Source organism: Monopterus albus, unplaced genomic scaffold (assembly GCF_001952655.1).
Source record: "Monopterus albus unplaced genomic scaffold, M_albus_1.0 scaffold270.1, whole genome shotgun sequence".
NCBI lineage: Eukaryota > Metazoa > Chordata > Actinopteri > Synbranchiformes > Synbranchidae > Monopterus > Monopterus albus.
The window spans coordinates 1565932-1590455 of NW_018128150.1; the positions used below are offsets into that span (position 1 = coordinate 1565932).

The window sequence follows — 24524 nt, forward strand, 5'->3', positions numbered from 1 at the left end:
ACATATCAAACCATTGACATTTTAAAGGTGAATGGAACATAAGGAAATTATAAATGTGTCATGTTACATGGTACTTTTATCCCCGCTATAGTAAAAACCTGTCCTTTCTGTGTGTCTGTATATGTAACTAGATCCCGGAGGCGCTAGGCTATGTTCGTCAGGCGCTGCAGCTTCAAGGGGATGATGTTCACTCCCTTCATCTGCTGGCCTTACTGCTCTCTGCTCAGAAACACTACCATGATGCTCTCAATATTATAGAGATGGCTCTGTCCGAGTACCCCGAGAATTTTAAGTGAGATTAACACACCATAATTAACGCCATAATTAAAAACGCTTCCACAGAGCATTTCTGCCTGACTGCTGTGAATTTGTGTGCATAATGTTCCAGTCTGCTGTACACCAAAGTAAAGTTGGAGTCAATGTGTAGAGGACCAGAGGAAGCTCTGCTCACCTGTAAACACATGCTACAGATATGGAAGAGCTTCTACAACCTTACCAACCCCAGGTACACACCTGCATGCACTCACTCCCAAAGTGCAAATACCAATCCTGATGTTTTTTTGGTTTCATTCATTAGCCATTAACCAAATCAGGTTGCACCATTAAAAGAAATGTCTTGTGAAGAATAGTGTAATATGTTAAATGTTTGCTAGGAAACATCTGTAATAGGGTCCAATCAAAAGGGATCAATCAACAGTAGCTGTAGCCTCAAAGAGTAACATAACTTCCAAAATAATGCATATATGATTTTGTATATGCATGTTTGGAGAAGCTAAATGCGTGGATGATTAGCATTCAGATAATTCAGAATGAGTGAGGAAGTATGTGATTATGCTAACATAGTGTCACATTGAGACATTGAGTCTTTTAGGCTAATGGTATTAGCATAATGTTTTGTAAGTGGGGGCATATTGGGTATTTTTTGTAAAATATAGCATTAAATCTTTGCATCACTGTAAAACAGAATTGTCAAAAGGTTCAGGTCAGATGTTTTTTATTATCACCTGTAGTTTTGTCAGTTGGTTACATAACAGTTAAACCTGGCATTTAATGGGTCTCCCTATAAGAACTAGTTTGTATGGTGCACGTCTCCACTTTGGAAATACGTCTGTTATAACGAAGCTTGAACTTATGAAGAGCTGGAACGACCAGCTCCACTTTGACCACATCAGAGTTCTTACAGCCCGTAACTAAGAAAACAAAAGAAAACTAAGAAACTACCTGGCTGTGTATATTTGCTGATTTTGGAGACCATATTTGCTTTTCAACCAAGGCAATCCAAAAACACAGAGGCTCAGTTGTTGTTTTTTTCTGTCTTTGTGTGTAACTGTACCCATGTGTGCATTATGTACGTCTGTGGCAGTGATTCGGGGCGTGGCAGCAGTCTGTTAGATAGAGCCATTGCTGACAGACGACAGCTCAACGCCATGACTCTGCCTGACTTCAGTGACCCTGAGACTGGTAGGCACTCGCACACACAAGTTTGTTCGTTCCTGCTTAAGAACCCTCCCCACCGAAACTAATCCAGTTGTGCTCAATGATCATCAGTAAACAGAGATTGACACAAACACCCAATTGACTCCTCTTATGTAATAGTGACCCTAATTCCTTTTTTGTACTAGGACAGTCATTATTGTCAGTGATTTAATTGGGGCATCCAGAGGGGAGATATGGCCTCCTCTTTTTTGTATGTATTGATTCATTCTGCTTCATAACCACAGGTGTCAGAGGAAGTTTAGGCCCATTCTTCACCCACACTGTTTTCATTTTCTTAATATGTTTTTGCTTTATCTAGGATATTGTGATAATAGTTGTCACAAAGGTTATAAATGTTTCCGACATAGAGAACTTTAGGGTTCTAAATTTAGTTTAGACCAGTGAAGTCTGTTTCTTTCTGTTCTTTATCCCTTGATTAATTTAACTTATTCTTCTTTTATTTCCTTTATTTTAGTCTCAGGTTCTTCCTCTTCTCACTCTGGTTCTGAACCGGTCTCCCCCACCTTCTCCACCCTCTCATCCCCTCTGTCCTCCCCTTCTTCTCCTGTCTTCATCCTCCAGCCTCCTCCTCTTCCACCACCCAAACACCCATCCTTCCCCCCTCCTCTTCTTCCTTCTTCTCCTGCGCACATCAAGACCAGGACTCACACCTTTTCCAACCACGTCACTCTCCGCCAGCTCCACTCCAACTGTAATCTGCCTCCGCACCCACTCACTCTGTTGCATGGTGTAGAGAGTGACCTAAAACAGTACACACACTTTTTGGGAGATTGGCTCATTGATTAGAGTAACCTGTGTGTTTAGCGATGAGACTATTCCCAACATGTTTTTTGCTCTGGTGATCTGTGTTCAGCAGTATGTTTCTATTAATCCACCATAACAATATCCCAAGTAGAAGACTAAGCCTATGAAAAGAAGAATGAACTCTCTATGGACGATATAGGCTATTTTATTGTTTAAACTCTTGTCACACTATGTAGAAAGCTACTCATTTGTTTAGTAGTTATTTTTAGCAGTACAGTGTTGTCTTTCCTTGACTGCTACATACATTTCCTATGGAAAGTCTGTAGAGAGTCGCTAAACTATCTTTCACCTCATCACTTTACTGGTAACAAGTAACTGGTTTCATAGCTTCTGTGCTTGTTTGGGCCTATATGATGAACCAAGCAGATGATTATGTGATTATCTCACATCTGCACTAATTGTCTCCCAAACAGAAGTTCAGTACCTCAGTATGTGACTTTGATGCACATGTCAGTCATACGTTTATAAATCATAAGACTGTTGATCTATAATCTTGTTATTGTCTTACAAAAAGACCAAAACTAATGTGTTAGTCTCAGTACTGTCCAATGTCTTCATCCTGTCTGTTACTTAAACAGAAGATAAAATGGTGCATTTGGCTCAGACTGTTTTTGTATTTGGTGCACTAGGATGTATGTACAGCAGCAGGATAGTGTAGTGTAGCACTGAGTGAAAATGACCGACAGTGTCTGTGTTCATGATAATCAGTGTCACCCAGTGCAACAGTTATGTTTGAATAGTTTTGGACAATTATGGAGCTTTATTGCACAGAGGAGTTGGATCAGACCTTGGCTGTTGATTGGGCTCTTTCCATTACATTTGTTGACAATAAAAAAAAAAAATAGAATCATAGAGAATCACCAGACTTATCCATCAAGCCTGAGTTTAATTGGTGTAAAAATTGGAACAAAAGTCAGATTTGAGTCAAGGATTCCTGAGCACAACTGTTATAAATGCAAGCCAGTGCACATTTAAACTGTCAGACCTAGCCATGTATCAGGTCAGTGAATTTTAGGTAGGAGACGTTGCCTGTTGTCATTCTCCAACTTAAAGATAAGATGCCATTCACAGCTTTGCTACGGCGCTAGCATAGATCACTAGTCAGTCAAGATGACCAACAAGCTCATGGCCAAAATACTCAGCACTCTTGTCATGACCAGTCACACTAACATTGTAGATGAGGTGATTCTTGAAGTTGACTGGTTGTTAAATCCTAATAAGCATGAACAAGTTTAAACTAATTGACTAACTGTTAAAGAGGATCCGATGTGCTTCACAGTCATATGTATGTCTCAGACCTGCTGTAAATCTGTGCACATTTGCACATGTGGATTAGAAGTCGCTGAAGTTGCTTGATGTTTTCTGTGACTTACTCAAGGTCTCCAGTGAATTTCACACACAGGTTCAAACACCACAAATTCAGAGTCTTTTTTGACATTACAGTTTATTTTTAACAAATTACTCCATTACTGTCTCTTCACAACTATTTGCATTTTAATATCCTTTGTTGTTGTTTCGATTTTGCATCCTCCCCGCTTATGTCTCTGTTTCCAGCCTTAACTTGCCTTGTTTCCCAGCTCCAAACTTGCATTCTCTCTCTTCATTGTTATCTTTTCTACTAATTATGTGTGTACAGAAAACTAATAAGGGTTGTAATTTAGTTACATCATTTAGCTGCATGAAGAAAAAAAACAATAAGTTGTTATAGCACGTCACTGTGGAGAGCATGCAGTCAACAGATTTAGCTGGTGTAAAAATGGCAAAGTGGGACAAAATGGAAGCAGCATGTGTGTTGGATGTGATCTAAAATGATGCTGTAAGAGTGAAAAGCCTCCTGGATGTCCACTACAGACCACCCCCTGGGAGTTGGCATTCATCTCTCATAATGATTTGGATATTTCTTATCTGTCTCTTCCTCTCTTTTAGTCATTAACAATCGTCTTTCTGTTTTTCCCCATTCCTCTGTATTTTCAAGGCGGCCTTCAGGACGCTAACACTCTTGGTTTTTCCTCCATGTTTTCTGTTTGTAAGTAGTCATTTATCCTCCACCTGACCATCCTTTTCCATCCGTTGTTCTGCCCATCATTTGGTTGCTGTTGGCCTTCCATTTAGCTGATGAGGTTCAGGATACCTGAACAAAGAAAATGTGTACATACAACCTCTGCTTTAAATGAACGTCTGCAGCTAGCTTCTGGGAGAATTGTAATGAGTTTGTATCATGTTGGTGCTACATGATTTAAAGGAATACAATGATGCAAAGTAATATCTCTCCAAAAAACATTCTTTCAAAGCAAAGCAACAGTATTTGGATTTCCTTTGAAATGCATCACAGCACCATACATGAGCAGGGTGCTATTCCAGCACACTGAGTAACAAAAGGCAGAAGAGGATATCATCTTTGACATGTTTGTTTTGCAGTAAAGCGACAGGAGTGGTGACCAGAAGCAGCTTCCTGCTTGTGACGCTCATCAGCTGTTAAATGTGGCTGTAACTGACAAATAACAATACTAATGGTACTGCCAGCATGAGACCGAAGTTACTGATGGTCTCAGTAATTTTATCAGAGCATTACCTATAATAATGAATTTGCCATAATAGACTGATGTCTTACAAGCCATTGTGAAAAGACTGTATGAGAAAATAAATGATACGATAAGGGAAAAAGGGTTCTCACTGATAATATTCTTGGAGAGGAAAGAAGGCATATCTTGTTTTCAACTCTATTGGCCTATATCAAGATTTGCTGCAGTTGGTTTACAACCTTGAGCTACAGTAAATGTACATACTCAAGGAATATGAAACTGTTCATCATGTCACAGCTGTAATAGTGTGCATTACACTGGAAACACAGTAACCAGCATATGACGTGGTAGCTAATAGCATCTTTCTTCTAAGTCGGTGTATTCCTTTAACTCAGCAAGCAGCTTTAGTGCATGTGTTGCTGTGTCAGTTGTGAACATTTAAGGTCACTTTAAGTCACAGCAAGTAGCTTCCTCAGTAATCTGTTAACCAATGTGTAATTATCACTAAGTGAAAGTTTGTTTCTTTACATTTAAAACAAAGCTTTCTTAGCCTCAACATTTTGTCAAATGTATTATTTATTTTAGAAATATGCAGTTAGTATATTAAGAGCACAAAAAGGCTTGAGTGACAGCAGTCCATATGGAAAAATACAGTATCACTCTTCCAACTCTTTCTCCGGCTGTTCGGTTGATCACGTACTGAACAGCATTTTGTTTTTCTTTATTGTCAAGGTCATTACCTTTGTGTCTTTATGATATATATTTAGGGAAGTAAAAGGGGTGGATGTCGAGAAAACAGACAAAAACAGATGCTGATAAATGTAGTGACTGGTGAAAGGCTGAGGATTTACTTTAACCACACAGGTCACTTTGCACAAAATGTTGTTCACATGTCCTTAAGTAAATGTTATTTAGAGAACAATACATGTTGTCCTGTTTCAGCATATTGTGTTTTAATGTGCTGTACTAGGCTCAGCTTCTGTATGCTGACATCACATACATTACTGCTTACGGTGTGCCCTTCAAATCAGGATACACAACTTTAAATGTATTTGAGTTGTGTGTGAGCGAGATAGGCATCCACTTATGAGCAGCATACTCTTCCTCTCATGTTCACAGACACACTGCTTCAATATTAAAATATTCTCACTCATCTGTCACACATGGGTCATTTCTGCCCCTTAAGACACAAACACACAGTACATGTCAGTGTGAGTGGAGAACAAAGGGGATAAGATGTAGTTCTGCAAACCGATCAAAATTACAGTTGCACTCATAGAACATAGTGGAGTAAATCATTGAGTTAAGTTTTGGCAATGAAGAATCTTAATAAGCTCTCATAGACTTATCTTACATTGTAAAGTATTAAACCTTGTACATATGAACATTGTGGGTTTTGTCCCATTCTGTGAAACTTTGTTGTGATTCTGTCAAAACTTCAGTATTTGGATTGACTTCTTCATCAGCATTTGCATATGGCAAAATTAACCACTTTAGAGAAGTGGATTATGCTTTAGGGGTAGTTTGAGGTTCCTGTGGGTGATGTAACATTCAGGTATATGAAGTATACAGCATTAACAGGATATATGGAAAATATTGGGGCTTGAAACACAATCATATGATGTTTTGCTTTCACAGATCTTCATTGTGCGTCTGCAGTCCCATGTTGTGGCCATTCTGTGTCCCTGTAATAGCCCCATGTCCTTTAAATGCAGAGAGAAAATATCACAGACACTTCTTCCAGTTACTAATCAGCAGAGCGATGCAGTGTTTATGCACAGTGATGCAGAAATTAATTCATTTTAATCTGGTTAATCCTGCCCTTTAACAGTATGTGGAATGCTGTGGCCTGATTATAGGCTTTAGAGCCAGAACAGGAAACTGTGTGCCAGTGTGGGCCTAGAGTGTTGGGCTTTTTATTGCAACCAAACAATCCCGAGTTCTCTAATGAGCTCCTCTTCTCTCTGAGGTAGTGGTGATCACTGACATCTGTTGACATCATTGTAAGACTGGATTGAATTAGAAGCCCACACCGTGGCACACGGCTGCCTGTCTGACGCTGCTGTGGTAGTCAGTCTGTTCCTTCAGGGGACACCATGTGTGACGGTCTGATTCTGTCCCTCCAGGTTCAGTGCACGCTACGTCTATAGCAGCCAGTCGTGTAGAACAGGCGCTGTCCGAGGTAGCCTCCTCCCTGCAGAGCAGTGCCCCCAAACATGGGCCCCTGCACCCTTGGTTGACCCTGGCTCAGATCTGGCTGCATGCAGGTATATTCACGCACATTCACAATTGCAACAGATAATTGCATAGAGCTGGTATACTAATGTTATAATAAAGTTATACATAAACATGTACTGTATGTAAAAACATGTATTCTGATGTTACCTTAAGATTTGTTTTAATGAACATATCGTGGTTTGGTACGTTTTAGCACGGTTATATTTTTAGTTATATTTCCAGTATATTTAATCACACAAATGAAATAAAGCAAGAAAATGTTTTTAACATGTCGATTATAGAACTGGCTTTCCATTTCACAGTATATACAAACTTAATAAAGCAGCACAGACAGTGTACAGGCATTAGACGACCTCTGCAGTCACACTGTGTCATATTTCCCTTGAAGTTCACTGGATCCCCGATTCTTATTTCTGCATCAGCAGCACAGACTGGCAGACACAAACATAGGCAGACTGACTGCTGTACATATGTGAAGACACCCCACACACACACACAGCTAGGCACATGTTGTTTGCCCTTCTGTTTATCTCTCCAGCTGCTTCCTGTCAGAGGTAGTCATTTCCAGCTTGGCGAGGCAGCTAATACAATCATCAGGCTGCGGGACAGACAGGCAGCCAGTTCAAACTCATTTCCTCTGTCTTTTTCTGTTTGTGTCGTTCTGTCTTCATCACAACGATACACTGAATGTGGCCTTGATGCAGAAAATGTTTTTCATTGATGCTATTTGAGCTCCAAGATTTGAGTTATGCTTTTGCAAGGCCGAACTTGAAATGCCTGGTTTCTTTGAAATATCCCCATTTTAGTCCTTCAGTTTGAGAAGTTGAGAAAAGTTCCTTGTGTTGGTGCCTCTTTGTACTATACATCAGCATTTCTGGGAAAATCACTTTTGATTTAATGAGATGGAGTCTGCCACTTTTATTCACCATTGTCTCGTTTGTTTACAGTAACTATACCAACCTATCAATTGATTTGGTAAAGACTGATGTTTGGAACCACGGCACATTGTACATTTTAATCAGACCAAATCAAACCTGCCGCAATTCTTTAGTTTATCTCATCTCATAGTTTGCAACCTCTCTTCCTGTGTCCTTCTGACAGCTGAGGTGTACATCGGAATGTCAAAACCCGCAGAGGCATCAGCCTGCACACAGGAAGCCACCAACCTCTTTCCCACATCCCATAACGTGCTGTACATGAGGGGGCAGATAGCCGAGCTGAGGGGCAACGTAGATGAGGCCAAACGCTGGTATGAGGAGGCCCTGTCCATCAACCCAACGCACGTCAAGACCATGCAGAGACTGGTAATATACAAAACACACTCACTCACTCTGCAACACTGATGTTCTCTTCATGCTTTGTTCTATTTGTTCCTCTACATCACATGTGTCAAACTCAAGGCCCACGGGCCACATCTGGCCCGGTGTACAATTACATCCAGCCCACGAGATAATTTTATAAATCCTTTTTTTAATGGCCCGGCAATATGAAGTGCCGATAACGCACAAACTACAAATCCCATAATGCAGCGCAACAGCTGCCTTACCAAACGATAGGCTACCTGCAATCATTCCTGCGTCAATTACGTCAGATCAGTCAAGTGTTTCTAAACCGGTGGGAGGCTGAGTATATGTTTACTGACATTGTCGGTAAACCTGTGTGTCTTATTTGTGGAGCTAATGTGGCTGTAATTAAGGAATATAACCTAAGACGGCACTACGAGACAAAACATCAGGACAAGCTGAAAAACGTGAATGAAGAGCAGAAGCTACAGAAGGTAGAGGAGTTGAAGAGGAATCTGACATCACAGCAGACGTTTTCACCAAAGCTAAATCACACAGTGAAGCTGCTGTGAAAGAAGTTTTATTGGGACAGAGGAGAAAATCAGCCCGGACATTTACCGAGGGAGAGTTTCTGAAGAGCTGCATGATGAAAGTGTGTGACGTCTGGTGTCCAGACAAAAAGCAGGTGTTTGCAAATGTAAGGCTTAGCAGAAATAGGGTTGGTGATTTTAAGTTCAAGTTTATTTATTTTGGAATAATATTGTATCCGGTCTGTTTCGATTCATATTTATGTTCAAAAAACGTTTAGTTTTAGTCTGTTGTGCTTTGAGTTTTGGCCCCCTGTGCGATTGAGTTTGACACCCCTGCTCTACGTCTTTCTTATTGGCTCAAATGCATGCTGAGCACCGTAATCTTTCACACGCTCACTGTCATGATTCATCCCAGATTTATAGAGTTTTACATACAGCTTTAATACAGAAAGTTAAAAAAGGAAACTGAATTATTTTCACAATCAGAATGTACACAACCTGTACATTATATTAATGGACATATCAACATAAATGTTGCTTAATTAAACAATCCTACCAGGATTTGGACACAAAGTAAAGCACAGCCAAATTTAACAACCATGCCTTTCTTAACCATTCGTTTTTAACATCTCTACACTAGATCATTTAAGGGTTTTCATGGAAAATTCACTCTTAAATCATCATTTATACAGTAGAAATGACGATGTGACTTGCAGTCCATTCACATCATCTGCTACCTTGCAAACTGCAAGGGAGAGACGTGTGGGAGGGGAGAAAACTCATATCTGAACACCTGCTAGAAACAAAGTGTCATTAACATGTGTTTAAGTAAAATAGAACTGTGCAATAAGAACACATGAAGTGCTACAAGTGTGTTTTTTTTTTTTTGCCTTTTTGCTTTTCCACAGGGTCTGATTCTGCACCAGCTGCAGCGCTACAGTTTGTCTGAAAAGGTTCTGAGGGATGCCGTGCAGGTCAACAGGTAGGTGTGTGTGTGTGTGTGTGTGTGTGTGTGTGTGTATGTCAGTGTGCTTAATGCACTTAATGATAGGAGTTTGGCTGAGGTGGTTTAAATCTTACTTGTCAAACAGGACCTTTTCTAGTAGCTTGGATGGTTTCATGTCCTCTCCAGCCCCTCTAAGTTGTGGGAGCCCCTAAGGCTCTATTTTTGGCCCTATCCTGGTTTCTCTGTATATGCTTCTCCTAGGTTCCATCTTTAATAAATATGGTATTGCTTTCCACTTCTTTGCAGACGATACTCAGCTTTATCTGCCTTTGAAGTCATATGACAATGAGAGCTCTGTAAGGTCTCTACTAGCCTACCTGGAGGACATTAAAGCATTTTTGGCCCTAAACTTTCTAACAATGAATGAGGAAAAAAACTGATGTCATGACATTTGGGCCTGGCAACACCTCTGTAAACTGTTTTTCACAGCTTGGTTCTCTTTTGCAAACCCTTTGCTAGGAACCTGGGTGTCCTTCTTGATAATGAATTCAAGTTTGACAAACCAATCAATTAAGTGGTAAAATCCTGTTTCCTTCAAATTAGAACATTATCCAAAGTTAAACCCTTTCTCTTCTTCTCTGATTTTGAAAAAGTTATTCATGCCTTTATCGCCTCTCAACTCAACTACTGTAATTCTTTGTATTCTGGAAGTCACTTTTGTCACACCTTCAAATCACAGTCCCTGCAGTCCACATGTGGAAGTGTCCTTGGGCAAGACACTGAACCCCTAAGTTGCCCCCGATGGTTAGAGCTATTGGTGTGAGTTGGCGCCGCAGATGGCTTCCTCGGTTCTGTACCGGAAACAAATTTCTTGTGTGTGTAACATACTTGGCCAAAATGCTGCTGCTAGGCTTTTAACAGGGACAGTTTGACTATATCTCCCCAAAACGTACATCACTTCACTGGCTCCCAGTTTGTTTTGGGATTTATTTGAAGTGTTTACTGTTTGTTTTTAAAGCTCTACATGGGTTAGCCCCACCCTATCTTTCCAAACTTCTGAAACAAGTGGACCAGCCTTTGCCATTCAGGGCCCTCAAGTTATGGAATAACTTGCCTTTAAATATTTGATTTTCTCCAGCCATGGAAGTGTTTAAATCTCATTTGAAAACTCACTTTTACTCCCTGGTGTTCAAGCCTATTTAGATGCTTTGTCCGCCTTGTTTTAGTAGTGGAATTGTATTACTGTATTTACTGCTGTTTTATAGATAACTGTTAATTGTCTAGTACCTTCTAGTACATTTTTTCTGTTTATGTACAGCACTTTGATCAACTTCTGTTGTTTTTAAATGCACTTATAAATACATTTTGATTGACTGATTTGAGTTTGTGGCCCTCACTACATTTGTCATCCTCTCCTCAGTACGGCTCATGATGTGTGGAACAGTTTGGGCGAGGTGTTGCAGGCTCAGGGAAACGCCGCAGCTGCCACAGAGTGTTTCCTCACTGCCTTGGAGCTGGAAGCCAGCAGCCCCATCCTGCCTTTCACCATCATACCCAGAGCATTATGAGACGCTCACTTACAGCCTCAGTACTGTAGCACAGTGGCACAAATGACAGACCTGCAAGCTGCACATGCCCCATACCTCGACTGCATGCCACTAACACTCCTCCACAAGGTTTTACTGCCATACCCTCAGACATACACTTGCACTGTATAGAACTAGTCCAGGTAAATACATAAACAATCCCCCCTGCACACCCATCCTTCCCACAAAGTCTGGGGGAAGGATGGGTTCCATCTTGGATCTGTTTCCAAGTTCGTAAAATACCTGGCCAAAAACATGTCTCAAGTCTTTGGTTCACGTTCTGTGTTTAGTCTTTTGGCATCTCTGCACTGCAAAAATCAGTAAAGAAAAAAAATGAAGTATGCAGATATGTGAAAACACTGTTGTGAATCAGCACGGTGGCCCAGTCAGTGCTCTGCAGAAAGTGCATGAGGGCACGAGTCTGTGTGCTAATTGCTTGTGTGCATCAATCTGCAGTTGTGTGCCTGTTTTTGTCTGTGCATGTATGCCAACTTGTTGCCTGTGCATTTTTATGTCTGGTTGTAGTATGCTGTGTGTGTTTGTTGTTCTCTGTAAATAAGATTCGGTCTGAGTTACTGCTATAGCATTGCTAGCATTCAGAAGCCTATGAGTTAACATTTTGTTTACCTGGTATTAAGTCCCAAAGTTCACAAAAAGTTTTTTTTCCCTTTCACACACTGAAGGTAAAGCTAGCAAATCTGACAAAAAAAGGATTATTGGCAGGTAACCAGTTATGTTAATGTTTCCTTTCTGAGCTACATATTAGTGATGACCACATTCCCTGAAACACATACAGTACATATGGAGAGGATTACAGTTACTGTATGAGTACTGTATGGCTGACTCAGACTAGCCACATCTTTGAGAATCTACCGAAGCATCGACAGACATGATCAACAAATCACTGAAGAATCAATTAGTAAGGGCTGCGTTTACACACACAGGAGATCAGATGTATACTGGTTAATGCTCAAGACTGTCATTCTCCTGAGTTCCTCACTGACACATTTTTTATTTCATGCACAGCCTTTTTATGCTTTTTAGTTTAACCATATTTCCATGATGTTCTATAATTTTACATATTTCCTAGTGTGTACAGAATGATTCAGTTTCCCATTGAAATGAATATACATGCACTTTTTAACTGAGAGTAAGCCGAGAAGATCAGTACCACTTACATGACTGTACAATAACTATGAAGCAGCTCTTAGCTTAGCTTAGCATAAAGAATGTAAATGGAGGGAAACCAGTTAGCCTGGCTCTTTCAGGAACACTGCCTACCAGCATCTCTAAAGCTCACTAGGTTACCTTTACACTATTTAGTCTGTACAGAGGCCCATAGTGATTAAAGAAGAAATCTGTAACATGCTAATTAATGAACTCTGGTTGGTGGATTTGGTTATCTTCAGAAAGCCAGATTAGCTGTCTTTAAACTAAGCTAAACTAAACAGCAGCTAGTGGTAGTGTAGTCATAGTCATTATCGAATCTTCTCATCTAACTTTAAGCAAGAAGGCAAACAACATTTCTCAAAATGTTGAATATAACTATAAAATATCTCCAGAATAATAAATGTTCTCTTTTTAATGCTTTCAGCTATTTGGAAAAGCTTGTTAATATGAGCAGGCATATACAATAGTTGAACAAAAAGAGTGACACCTACAAAAACTCACCAACACAGTAATGTTGCAAATAACCAGTCAAGTTTCATGGAAGCCTGAGCTCCTGTGTAACATTTAGATTGTGTTAGGACTCTTGTTACTCTGTTGTGTGTAAATGCAACCATGGTGATTGTGTTGTCTTTGTGTCCTGTCACAGGCATGTTAAATACAACCAGATTAATAGGTGGTTTTTTTATTCTAAATGCAAATAAATATAGCTGTATATTTGATTGTTCCAAATGTATTATTATTTTAGAAAGTAAATTATTCTATTTTCTGGACAGTAATGTTACTGAGAAGCTGTTGGAAATGAGAGGATGAGTTGGTTCAGTCTGCCCTTTGTGATGTCATTGAAGAATTGAAATTGATAATGACCAAGATAATAAAAGTGCTTTAAAACATTTTTTAAATGCTGTGTTTGATATATTGAATAATGAAAACCTCTGTGCTATTTCCCCTGACATTTCTTACCTATAATTCAAAACCTGGTGAGAAAAACAGTTGCTTTCAGGATTAATATTTTGGTGAACCCCTGTGTGTGGTATTCCCCCTGGTTGTGACCTCGGGCCTGCGGTGCGTGTTACTGTCTCAGGTGTGTGCCTGTCAGTGAACGGGTGTGTTGTCCTTTGTGTGTTTGTCATCAGAGGGCTGCAGTACTAACAGGTTTCAGGAAGCTGAGTGGAGTCCCCCTTCCCCCAAATACTGAGGGCCCTCCTGGACTCTCCGGTGTCACTAACAGGTATCTCTCAGGAAGGTCCCAGGTTGGCCCAGACATACATTATATATGGGGCCTACACTGGTCTTATCATTAGTTATTGATATAGATTTTTAAATGTGGTTTTGTTTCAGCTAGAAACTGTTTTCATTAACACAAAATCCTTTGGTTTTGTGAAATAGTATCAGCAAATTTGGAGATACGTGGCTCCACTTGACGGCAACATCTGAAACGCATGGAAATCCACAAAATGGAAGATTTATCATATGATACTATGATGTGTTATAACCTCAACAGTAAAGCGATGCTCAGACTCTTAAACATGACATACTAAAGGTAACAAACATAACACACTCACAAGACTTTTTTTGTTTGTTTTTTGCATTTTTTTTGCGACCCCCCCCCCCCCCCAAATGCATTAACATTTAAAGTGATAATACAAATTAGTAAGTAACAATTTTACTGCTCTAAAACTAAGCCAGCAGGCACAGAATGCATCCAGATGGATAGAGATTTACAGAGATGGGCCCTGGCACTTAACCCACTGTGAGATACAGTATATTTGGTTAAAATGTCTACATACATTACATGTTCTAGTGTGATTCTGTGCCATCCTGGGGCAGTAGGTTTCATATCCAGTACCCACCAGGTGAGTATACATTTTCTTGCACAAAAGGCCATCGTGTAAGGAGGCATCCTTGACTTTTTGGACATTTATTTGGCGTATTTTATTACATTTATTGCTGTTACTTGTGTATAGTACAGTTTATAAGGAAGACCAAGATAAAAGAAAACTGAATATGCTGAATAGCTCCCCCATGTAACAGTATGTCCAACCATCTCACACACACAGTGCTTTCCTCTCCCTTTTTCTGGCTGTCAGGTGAAAAACTAAAATATTTTGGTGGGTGAACATGGGCACCATGAAGGGGTTGTGAGTGTGTCTGTGCAAGCGTGTGTATGCCAGTGTAAGTAGCAAACCGATTTTGTGGGCATCATAGGATGAAGGACACACTAAATGTGTGTGAGATGAATCCAAGATATGTGACAAAGAGATTGGAAACTAAGTTTAGAGCAGCAAGCTGTATTAATACACTTCAATTACACCACTCAAGCTACTAAATGTGTATGTATGTATGTGTGTGTGTGTGTATATATATATATGTTTGTTATAATCTGCCACCTCCCACCTCCCCTCTCCATCTGTCCTCACTCTCTCCATTCCACCCGTCTTTCTCGTCAATGCCACATCCACAATCAGCAGCTACACTGTGGATTTCTAGAAAGTTGGATCAGTGAAAGTACAAGTAGTACAAATATAAAGTTCTGTTTAACACAGCTCCACAGAAATTAAGCACAGAGTGAAGCCTCTTAGCCTCACGGTTCTAGTTATTGGTGTGTCCCTTCCACCATCAGCAGCTCTTAAACAAAAGTAGAGCTTTTGGATCACAGGGGAAGGAGGCAGGTATTTTAGGAGATTTACACGTTTTCAGATGCACTGTTCATGTTTTTCTTCTTCTTTTCCTCCATCACTCTCCCTCAAGTCCAGGGTTTCTATTATTGTCTTTGAACCTCTTCATCTCCTCAAACTCCCCCAGTTTTCTGCTCCCTTTTCCACCCATCCCATGCCTGGCTCTGTTGCCTGGCAACACCTCATCTGTAGACAGGCATTCTCAACACTCCGGAGAAGACGGAACATTTTTAAGAAATCAAGACAAACTGGGTCCCAGTACAAGGTGTTTGTTTGGTCATGGTATTTTATTGGAAAAACAAAATGTAAAGACTAGCATGTACAACTTGGAATGCAGATCAACTGAACTAAACAGAACTGGACTGGGCCAGGCCTCGCCGCACCCACACACGCGCTCACACATGCACACAACCACAGACAAATGCCACAAAGCACTGACCCTGTCCTCTCTAAACTGAAATTAAGACCCCTTAGAATCATGATACACATGCAGCATGTGAGGCAATATCCTGTAGCTGAGCAGGCTCCAGCTAGGGATAATCACAGGTGTTCTCAAATGACCTGGAAACCTCCAACTCTGCAAAAACTGATACAGTATTGTTATTGCCCCACAAACTGCTCGTGTAGCATCATCTTTAAAGCCCACCCAACTCTTCCAACAGTCTAGGACACACCCAGCACCCAAGGGGCTCAAATCTATGCCCCTCCCACACCCCACCCTCAAAAAAGGTAAACACAAAGGATGTAGTGAGTATCCAGACATGCCACAAACACACAATCTAAAACAAGTTATTCCATTTTAATAGTTTCCTTAAAAATCTCTGCAGCCATAGACTTCTTTTAGGTAAGCAAACTGCAAAGGTTTCAGTGGTTCACTCATTCCCCACCATTCCCATCTAACCCCTCCCAGGCCAACATAGCAACAGCATTCTGCCACTGGGCTATCCACAGTAACCCATCTAAAGCTGCATGCACGAAGAACAGAAAAGAAACAGGACGTCATAGCAGAAAGGCAAGTGGTCAGCCCAAATAATCATCATGACATCAGGCAGATGGAACCAGGAAGCAGAGGAGCAGTGGCCAAAACAGCCGGCTGCAGGGAGGCTGCTTGGCTAACAAGTCGACATCTGATTGGGCAGCTCAGCGCTGGGGGGGGACAGGGAATACAAGCCAGTACATGCAAATTAACTTTGTTTTTTCTTTTACATTTTTAGAGCTTGTTTATATGGACAGATTTTCAGGTTTTCCAACATTCGGTTTAAGTTGTCTATACAGAACAGTATGAATAAATGTAGATTTTTGCAATAAGAGGTAAGTGAAACTTTTGACTGATTCTTTGTCTTTAACATCAGCCCAGTTCATTTGGCGGTCATCATCTGAACAAATTCTGTGGAGGAAAAAAAAAAAGAAAAAAAAAGAACAAACATTATGAACAGTGTTTAACTTGTGTATTATAACACACACACACACACACACACACACACACACACACACACACACACACACACAAACCGCTTCTGTCCATCAGTGCTTGACAGGTCGCACAATTTGGCTCTGTTCCATAAACAGGAATTATTCACAATACTACTGATGGAGGGAATGACGTGTGTGTGTGTGTGTGTATGAAAAGTGTTCCTTTAAGCATGCAAGCTGTTTCCAGACAGACTTGGAACTCCTGTACCTTCATAGTTGACCTGTCCATCTCCATCAATGTCGGCTTCTCTGATCATCTCATCTACTTCCTCGTCTGTCAGCTTCTCTCCCAGGTTGGTCATCACATGACGCAGCTCAGCTGCACTAATGTAACCATTGCCGTCCTGTCAAAGGACAGATAAGTAGTCAGCTGAACATACATACAGCACGACTACCAGTCTTTTTTTCAAAGATCAATATCAGTGAGGCCAAACAGAGCCAAGTGTCAGTTAAAGATCTGTGAACACTGAACTGAGATAGGGAATTTTGTGCTTTAGTGCCACTTATCAATGAGAAAAACACTATTATTTTAACACAGTTATTTTTACAACCTCATTAAAGAGAACGCACATAAAGGCAGGCCTACCTTATCAAAGACCCTGAATGCCTCCCTGATTTCCTCCTCGCTATCAGTGTCCTTCATCTTCCTGGCCATCATCGTCAGGAACTCGGGGAAGTCAATAGTCCCATTGCCTGGCAAAGAGAACATCAGAAGTTGCTTAAAAGAACGGAACTTGTCAATATCAACATATCACCACAGGTTGCACAAATAAATCCTTCCATGTCCAGAGGAACCAGCATACCATCTGCATCAACCTCATTGATCATGTCCTGGAGTTCGGCCTCAGTTGGGTTTTGACCTAGTGACCTCATCACGGTGCCCAGCTCCTTAGTGGTGATGGTCCCATCTCCGTCCTTATCAAACAGGGAGAAGGCCTCCTTGAACTCTGGGCGGGCACAAAGAGAAAGAGGACGCACAAAAAAAGAATTGCATCATATTCATATTATTTTACAATCTTGACCAAGATGGTAAAATTGTGTTTTTATATGAGTCATCTTACCTGCGATCTGCTCTTCTGTTAGTTGGTCAGCCTAAAAACAAAGAAGGAAGAGAATACATTTTTTTAAATACTAAAACAGTCAATCCTTGTTCAAGATCAAGACAATAGTTCTCATTAAAAATTACTTCCTTGCCAACAGCCACCTGTATTACAAGTCAGATGGGAGAAAGTAAGTGTACACTAAATGGAGGCAAGCTGCAGTAACACTTGTCATGCATCATGAGCTTCAGATCTGAACATTGTATGAAGTACAGTGTAAGCTACACACAACAGTCAGACATGTTATGTTTCTTTTTAAACTTTGGGACCAACAGCCCTAACATCATCGCATCTCAAAAACAGACAGTAACAGCCATACATTCACCATTAACGACCATCATACTACCTAAATGCTGCCAATAGGTCTGGCCCATTTATTCTCTGTGCATATCTGTGTACAACCTTAAGGTTTTCAAAGTGAATATCTGTGAGGTCTGCCACTAGCTTTACTGCTTTTGGTTCTGGCTTTTTCACATCTCTTCCACTTCCTCTTCCATCGAGCCTTAACCCACCACCACCTCTGCGCTGCTTTAGATACAAGTCTCTTATTCCTGCACCTCCCCCAGTTACTTCTGCTTTGATGCTGAGGCCATCCTGTGCCCCTTGCACCATCACCAAGTCTTCAGCCAGGCACTCAGCCCGCTTGCTGTGCTGGATGCCCTGTTCTTTAATCTCAACCAGCTCAGACTTGGTTCTCTGCAGGCTGTTCCTCAGGTCCTGCATCTCTCTGACCAGGCTGTCCATGAGGCTGGATGACGTGTCCATCAACATCTGAAGGAAGGCTCTGTAGTTCCTTTCCTGCTACTGGATGAGCTCTTTGTAGTAGTGCTGCTGCTCATCCAAGAGGTCATAGACAATGGAAAGGGTCACCAACTCATCCTCTGCTGGGTACACAGCAGCCTTCTTAGGCAGCATGATGAGGGAAGGATGGTAAGAGGAGTAGGAATGGTGTCTTAGGATGGGATGAATAGTTGGGTGGAAAAGGTCCTGGCTAGACATCTATCAGTCACTCCTCATTGGTAAAACAGAAGGGGACACAGATGAACAGTAGATTTTGCCATTTCTCTGAACAGTTACATAACTGCATGGAATAGGAAACAGTCCATCTTGATTTGAGAAGTTAAATTAGGTGGATGTTTTAGTCATCCTGGACAGGTTCAATGAGATGACTGAATAACTGCAGGATCTGTCTTTCAGTCCTTCCAAAGTGAACAGGTGGCAAGTTTCCCAGTCCTCCTGAAGTGGCAAAGGTCAGTGACCTGACAGTCTCCCTGTCGCGTGTGGTGGATGACATGTTCATGGAGCAGCTGGTCCTTCTGTGGATGTTTGGCAAGTAAAGCATCCCTCCATTTGTCCACCCTCCTCCTGTCCATTTTTCTTTCGGTTCTTGTGTCTTACAGCACGGTGGGTACACGTCCAGACGCCATCCTTCCCTGACTGTATTTGACTCCACCTGGGCAAAACTCAGTTTCCTGTGCCTTGGCATAGCAGTCAAAGGCATAGCTGTTTGTCCATCTCTTCAACAGATGCAAAGGGAAGATGGATGCACAGATGAGATGGCCACCCCCTGCAGTAGTTCAATAGATGAACAATTTGACAGTGTGTGTGCAACGGCCAGGAAGCAAGGCCAAAGGAGGTCACTAATGTGTCAGAAAACTGATTTACTGTGTGTGTAAGTGCCCAGACCAGGGGGGATCACAGGGGTATCCTGTGTGTCTGTATGCACATGTTAACCTGTAGCCGGCCATCGTGCTGCTACAGTTACAGCTCCTAGGGAGGATCAGTTGGCTGGTGATCTGATCTCCTACAGAGCATCATGGGTCATATGAAATGGGCCCCCTCTGGCAGGGCCCCTATCAACACAGTTACAAGAGTTACGCTTTCTGCGAGCAACACACAAATTTCCCCAGAAGTTCATCCTGGGGGGTGGAGTCAATATCTCGGGGGAATTGCTTTCACCATACCAGCACAGCAGGGACCTCTGGCAAAATGATCCAGCCCCATGTGGCAAAAAAAGTTGGATCTGGTTCAGCTTTTTCTGCTCCAGACAGTGACATTATTAGACCAGGCACTGCAATGACCAATCATGTCATCAGGGATGGTCAGAACGTGGACACCCACAGGAAGAAGATTCGTTTACCATGTTAGCACTCACTGATACGCACTCTCAAATTTGGGCCACAGTTAAAAACGCACCATAATGACACTGCATGCATTTTTGTTACTGGATGCTAAATGGTGTTTTTTCCATCCATCCATGCTGCCACACTGGCAGTAGAAATTAGTGCTAATGTAGAGAACGTTAACATACCTAACCAAAACAACAAAAACATCAATGATGTTAGGATAAGCTGGTAGGGAATGCATTAAGTCAGTGAGTGTCCCCAGAGTGACAGCAGTACAATATTGATAAAAGCCGAAATGTTTCAACTACCAGGCATTCATACTGCCAAGCAATGATGAGGCTTTCAGAATTTGGCTGATGATAATGTCACTGCTGATGTGTGTGCGCTCTAGCAATGGTTAACAAGCTGCTAACCCCCTAACATCCGGGACAAATTTCTTAGAAGGTGCTGCAATGCCAGGCAATACAGACCACATTCCTGTTGGATAGTGTGAGTGCAACATGTCGAAGATTTACTTTAACAGCGCCTGTGTTGAGAAACTGAAGGGAAAAATAGAATTCAGCGTTCAAGCTAAACATACCAATTCCACTTCTTCTACTAAATAAATAACCACTGATTGCAAACAGTCTTAAATGAGGCCACTTTTATAACAAAATGTCTCTTGTAGAATAATCCACAACCTATTTTACAAGTTCATTCGTCACTGCACTATCAAACAGGTGGCAAACCACAGTGATTAGTGTTAAAGAAAAGCATACCCACCCACCAAGTTTGGGCACACTGTGCTGTTCAAAGCTGACTGTGCGAACACAGTTGTATTTTGTTTCTTGCACAGTCTCAGTTCGAGCAGGCTTATGATGAATACATGTGATTCACACTCCAATAACAGTAAAGTGATTCACAGGAAAAGTCTTTGGTTTTAAACAAACTAATTTCACAAATGCAAAAGACCCACAAAAGAGTGATGTCTTAATCCCAATGAACTTTGCCAACCATGTATCTAATCCAACCAGTACAGTAACAGGCAAAAGTAACAGGACAGAGGTCAGCGAAGGGCCAAAACATCCATTTTGAAATCATTATAAAACCTACATACTAAAATTCAACAACGTTTATCCTTCCAGTCACTGTAAAAACTTGTCAAGACTACTTAATTAAACATACTAATGTAATAAATTGCAAATAGGACCAGATCCCATAAGGAAAATCAACATATTCCCTGTGGGTGTGCTCAGTACACATAGTGCTGTTCATAACAAACAGCACAGTTTAAATGACTGTGGCTGAGCTAACCCAAATTACAAGCTACAACTAATGATATTACCTTTAAGAAGTAGAGTCTTTCGTGTTACATGTCCCAAATTTTAAAATTTGATTTGCACACTGCTGACCCTGCTGAACCCAGCTACCATACAACACAGACCGCTACTTCTGCTCCATTCTACAGGTGTATTAAAAAGAAAAATAAAAAAAAAATAAAAATTCTGTCATGTTACCCTACTGGGTTATTTCCAATTCAGGTCTTCCAGAAACAAGGATATGCTGGTTTTTATTACAGTGATATAATCTTTTATCATCAATACTTTAAAACTGGGATACAGATTCTATCACTTCACTACAGTTAGTGAGCTGCTAGTAACAAAGAAATGATCCATGCTACAAACCGCTGTCTTACTTAGGTCCGTGACACACCAAAACGACGGTCAATGAGTGTCTGTCAAGGATTGTCTTCCCGGTGCTTCCCGCATCATTGGCACTAGCCAGACCCTGTTGGTAGCTTTTTGGCCGATTCAACATGTTTAATCGGCATCAGCCCGTTTGGCCTTGTCGGTGAGAGAGACCACTCTGAATGGCTGTTCAGCTTACAGAATCAATGCATGAGAAGAGAACGGTTCTGTGAAAGCCCCTTCTGCCTGTCTCTGTGAAGACCAAGGGCAGAGAATGATCAGAAGCATTTTTTTTTCAACCAAAATGGCCCAAAATAAAGGTGATGTGAGGCCACACAGCAGTCGGCCTACGTCACTGCTAGTTCTTGAACGCAGGCTTGGTGTGTCTCTCCCTTAAGGTCTGTATATAAGGAGGATGTGTTAAGAAATACTGACAAAAAAGATATGTCCATAAGTAATACATTTTAGTGACAATAGAGGGAAGTGCCTCTGTAATGAAAGAGGAACCTATGATGTGTTCAGTGAGACAATGTAAAGCCCCCATGGACTACAAAACATAATGTGTGTGTGTGTGTGTGTGTGTGTGTGTGTGTGTGTGTCCATCATACACAATAGCACCACACCATATGAGGGAACCATAAACTTTAAAGCATGACTGCTGTATGGTGCTACCTCTCCAGGGGAGCTGTTCCTGGATCACTGAATAAAAAGCTTATACTGTGTGTTTATGGATAATCAAGGCAGATTTCACAATTGTGCAGTTGACAGTAAAGTTCCTAACCCAACCAGTTTTGTACAAGAAGAAAATATCTATAAACATTTGTGCTGTTCTAACAGTTTCAAATTGCAGAAATAAAAACAAGAAAGAACAAACTTCATAAAGACGTGTTTTCACCTCAATAGCTTCAACAGTAACATATCTGGCTTATTCTGTGGCAAAGTGACTAATCGCGGGTGTGACGCCATAGTTGGTGACATAATTAGCATTTTACGATGTTACCGCTGCAGTTCGGTACAAAGATTGATATGTTGTACTTTGATAGCTGTTCTGGGAACAGCTATAAAATGAGTGAACGTACTGTCATCCCACTATTGGAAACATGACGATATTTGAGAAACGCAGTAGCAAACACCGGTGGCCAGAAGTGAAGATCTGTCTTTACCCCACCTATGCCTCACCCATCTTTTCAAGGCCGAATGTCTGATGACTGGTCAGAGATTTAGGTGCAAAACCCGGCATCACAATTCTGCGATTCAACAGCTGCTGTGCCAGCATCCCACTATAAATAACCACGTTAGTATTTTGAAACAAAAACGCACAATTGACAGCTGTTAACTTACAGCCATCATAAATCGGAAAATGAGTTAGCTGTGATGCTAACGCTAGTAGCCCACTGAACTGCCACAAGTAATGTCAGTATGTGATCACCTGTAACAAGTAGTGCATGTCAACTAATTAACAACTACCGCTATAACCCCACTGATGAGTACTAGGTTTAAGCGATAATGTGATAGGCTTATGGCTTACATCTGCTACGTCCGGCCACCTCAATGTTAAGCTAGTTAGCCAGCTATCACAACGGTGGAAACGAGTCTTCTACTCGCGCCCTCCTCAATGGAGGCTTCATGATATTTCAGCACAACGACTACTCGGGAGAGACTTATAAACCTCTGTCTGACATTCAGTCAATTTCACCCAACTTAAAGTCACACATATCGCAAACCATGTTTGATTAAGTACTCACCATGTCTGTGTGAACCGCAAAAGTTAGTCGGCTACTGCTACAAGCGTAAGGAACTGAACGGCTACCACTGATCAAGGATGACTCTGGCTGGGCTAGAGGTGACAGGCAGGACGAACCACCGCTGTTACGGCACAAGGTATTCCTCCGCAGTCAGTGAAACGTCCTACTGATTTTCTACACAGCTGTACAGACGCGAGTCTGTTGATGTGGCTTGTTTTTAATACTGGTTTCACAAAGGGAAGTTTTTCCGATCTAGAACGGATTTCCAAATTGGAAATAAGTCACCGTTTCGAAAGCGCGACTGTGGAAGGGTTGACACCAGGCTGACATGCTCTCTGTGGACCACGGGACATGAATTTGCTGTGGGCATAGTTAGATCCTGACACCCCATTTTAGATTCTCTGTGCAGTAATATACGTGCTTTGTCGACCCCTAACACTCATTAGGCTATGTTTAGAGTAACCAGTATACATTTGCTAGAATAATTGGCTACTTAATTTGTGTTATCTTGCTGAGGAGAATGGATTAAATACAAATGTATAAGCTCTTAAGATTTTGACACAAGGTCCCACAACAAGACATGGCTTAAAAATGAACTCATAGGCCTAATGCCGGGGTGGCAGGGCAGTCTCCTTTATCCTGTTACTAATCCAGCCATGATGCAGACTAACTGAAAGCTTGGACAAGTCGTATGTGTATCAGTGCCAGTATACAAAACAAAATCAAGGCCACTTCTTTGTCATTAAACCTCAACTCAGGTTAATCTTGAAGAAACTTAAAAGCAAGCAAGCTGTCTCTTTGGTTACATTTAGGGTGATGCAGTATGTCATTTGGGCTGTAAACACACCTTTCACATAGCACTGCAAGCATCACCAGATATCTGTTAATACTGGAGGACAGATAGTCACATTTATGGTGAGCTATCAACCAGTAAGTCAGTCATACAATTAGATTTGCCAAGTGCTCACAAACAATTGAAAACGTATGTCTGCAATAATTTGTCTCAAAATCTGTCTGTGAACAGGGTGAGCAATCCATTGTCCCCAACTAAAACTGAAAGAGAGAATGAATCACATCTCAAATAAATAGGCTATGTAAATATCATTTAAACACACCATTATGTTACATTTTAATAATGAAATCAATGCATTTCTGTGGTTAT

The 24524-nt window shown here is 41.2% G+C and overlaps 2 protein-coding genes across 2 annotated transcripts in view; one reads left to right on the forward strand and one right to left on the reverse strand.

Moving 5' to 3' along the window:
• ttc7b (tetratricopeptide repeat domain 7B) overlaps positions 1–13449 on the forward strand; it is a 30237-nt gene extending 16788 nt beyond the window's left edge. Inside the window, exons 15-21 of the mRNA XM_020621962.1 lie at positions 132–292; positions 389–505; positions 1364–1461; positions 6950–7090; positions 8163–8365; positions 9783–9856; positions 11241–13449. Coding sequence (XP_020477618.1) covers positions 132–292; positions 389–505; positions 1364–1461; positions 6950–7090; positions 8163–8365; positions 9783–9856; positions 11241–11388 — 942 coding nt within the window. The 3' untranslated portion in view covers positions 11389–13449. The remainder of the gene's footprint in view (positions 1–131; positions 293–388; positions 506–1363; positions 1462–6949; positions 7091–8162; positions 8366–9782; positions 9857–11240) is intronic.
• A 2063-nt stretch (positions 13450–15512) lies between these two features.
• LOC109972810 (calmodulin) lies at positions 15513–23537 on the reverse strand. Its single transcript, XM_020621968.1, has 6 exons — positions 23363–23537; positions 17786–17816; positions 17528–17671; positions 17311–17417; positions 16933–17068; positions 15513–16638 (listed from the first exon to the last, which is right to left on the reverse strand). The coding sequence occupies exons 1-6, from the start codon at positions 23363–23365 to the stop codon at positions 16610–16612; spliced, it is 450 nt and encodes a 149-aa protein (XP_020477624.1). The 5' UTR covers positions 23366–23537; the 3' UTR covers positions 15513–16609.
• Positions 23538–24524: the final 987 nt, after the last annotated feature.

Excerpts from the sequence above, each read along its gene's own strand:
- LOC109972810 (XM_020621968.1), bottom strand. Across the intron at positions 17,672-17,785 it reads AACAGAAGAGCAGATCGCAG|AGTTCAAGGAGGCCTTCTCC; the intron begins GTAAGATGACTC and ends GTGCCCGCCCAG. Across the intron at positions 16,639-16,932 it reads TGGACAGGTCAACTATGAAG|AATTTGTTCAGATGATGACC; the intron begins GTACAGGAGTTC and ends TTTCCTCCACAG.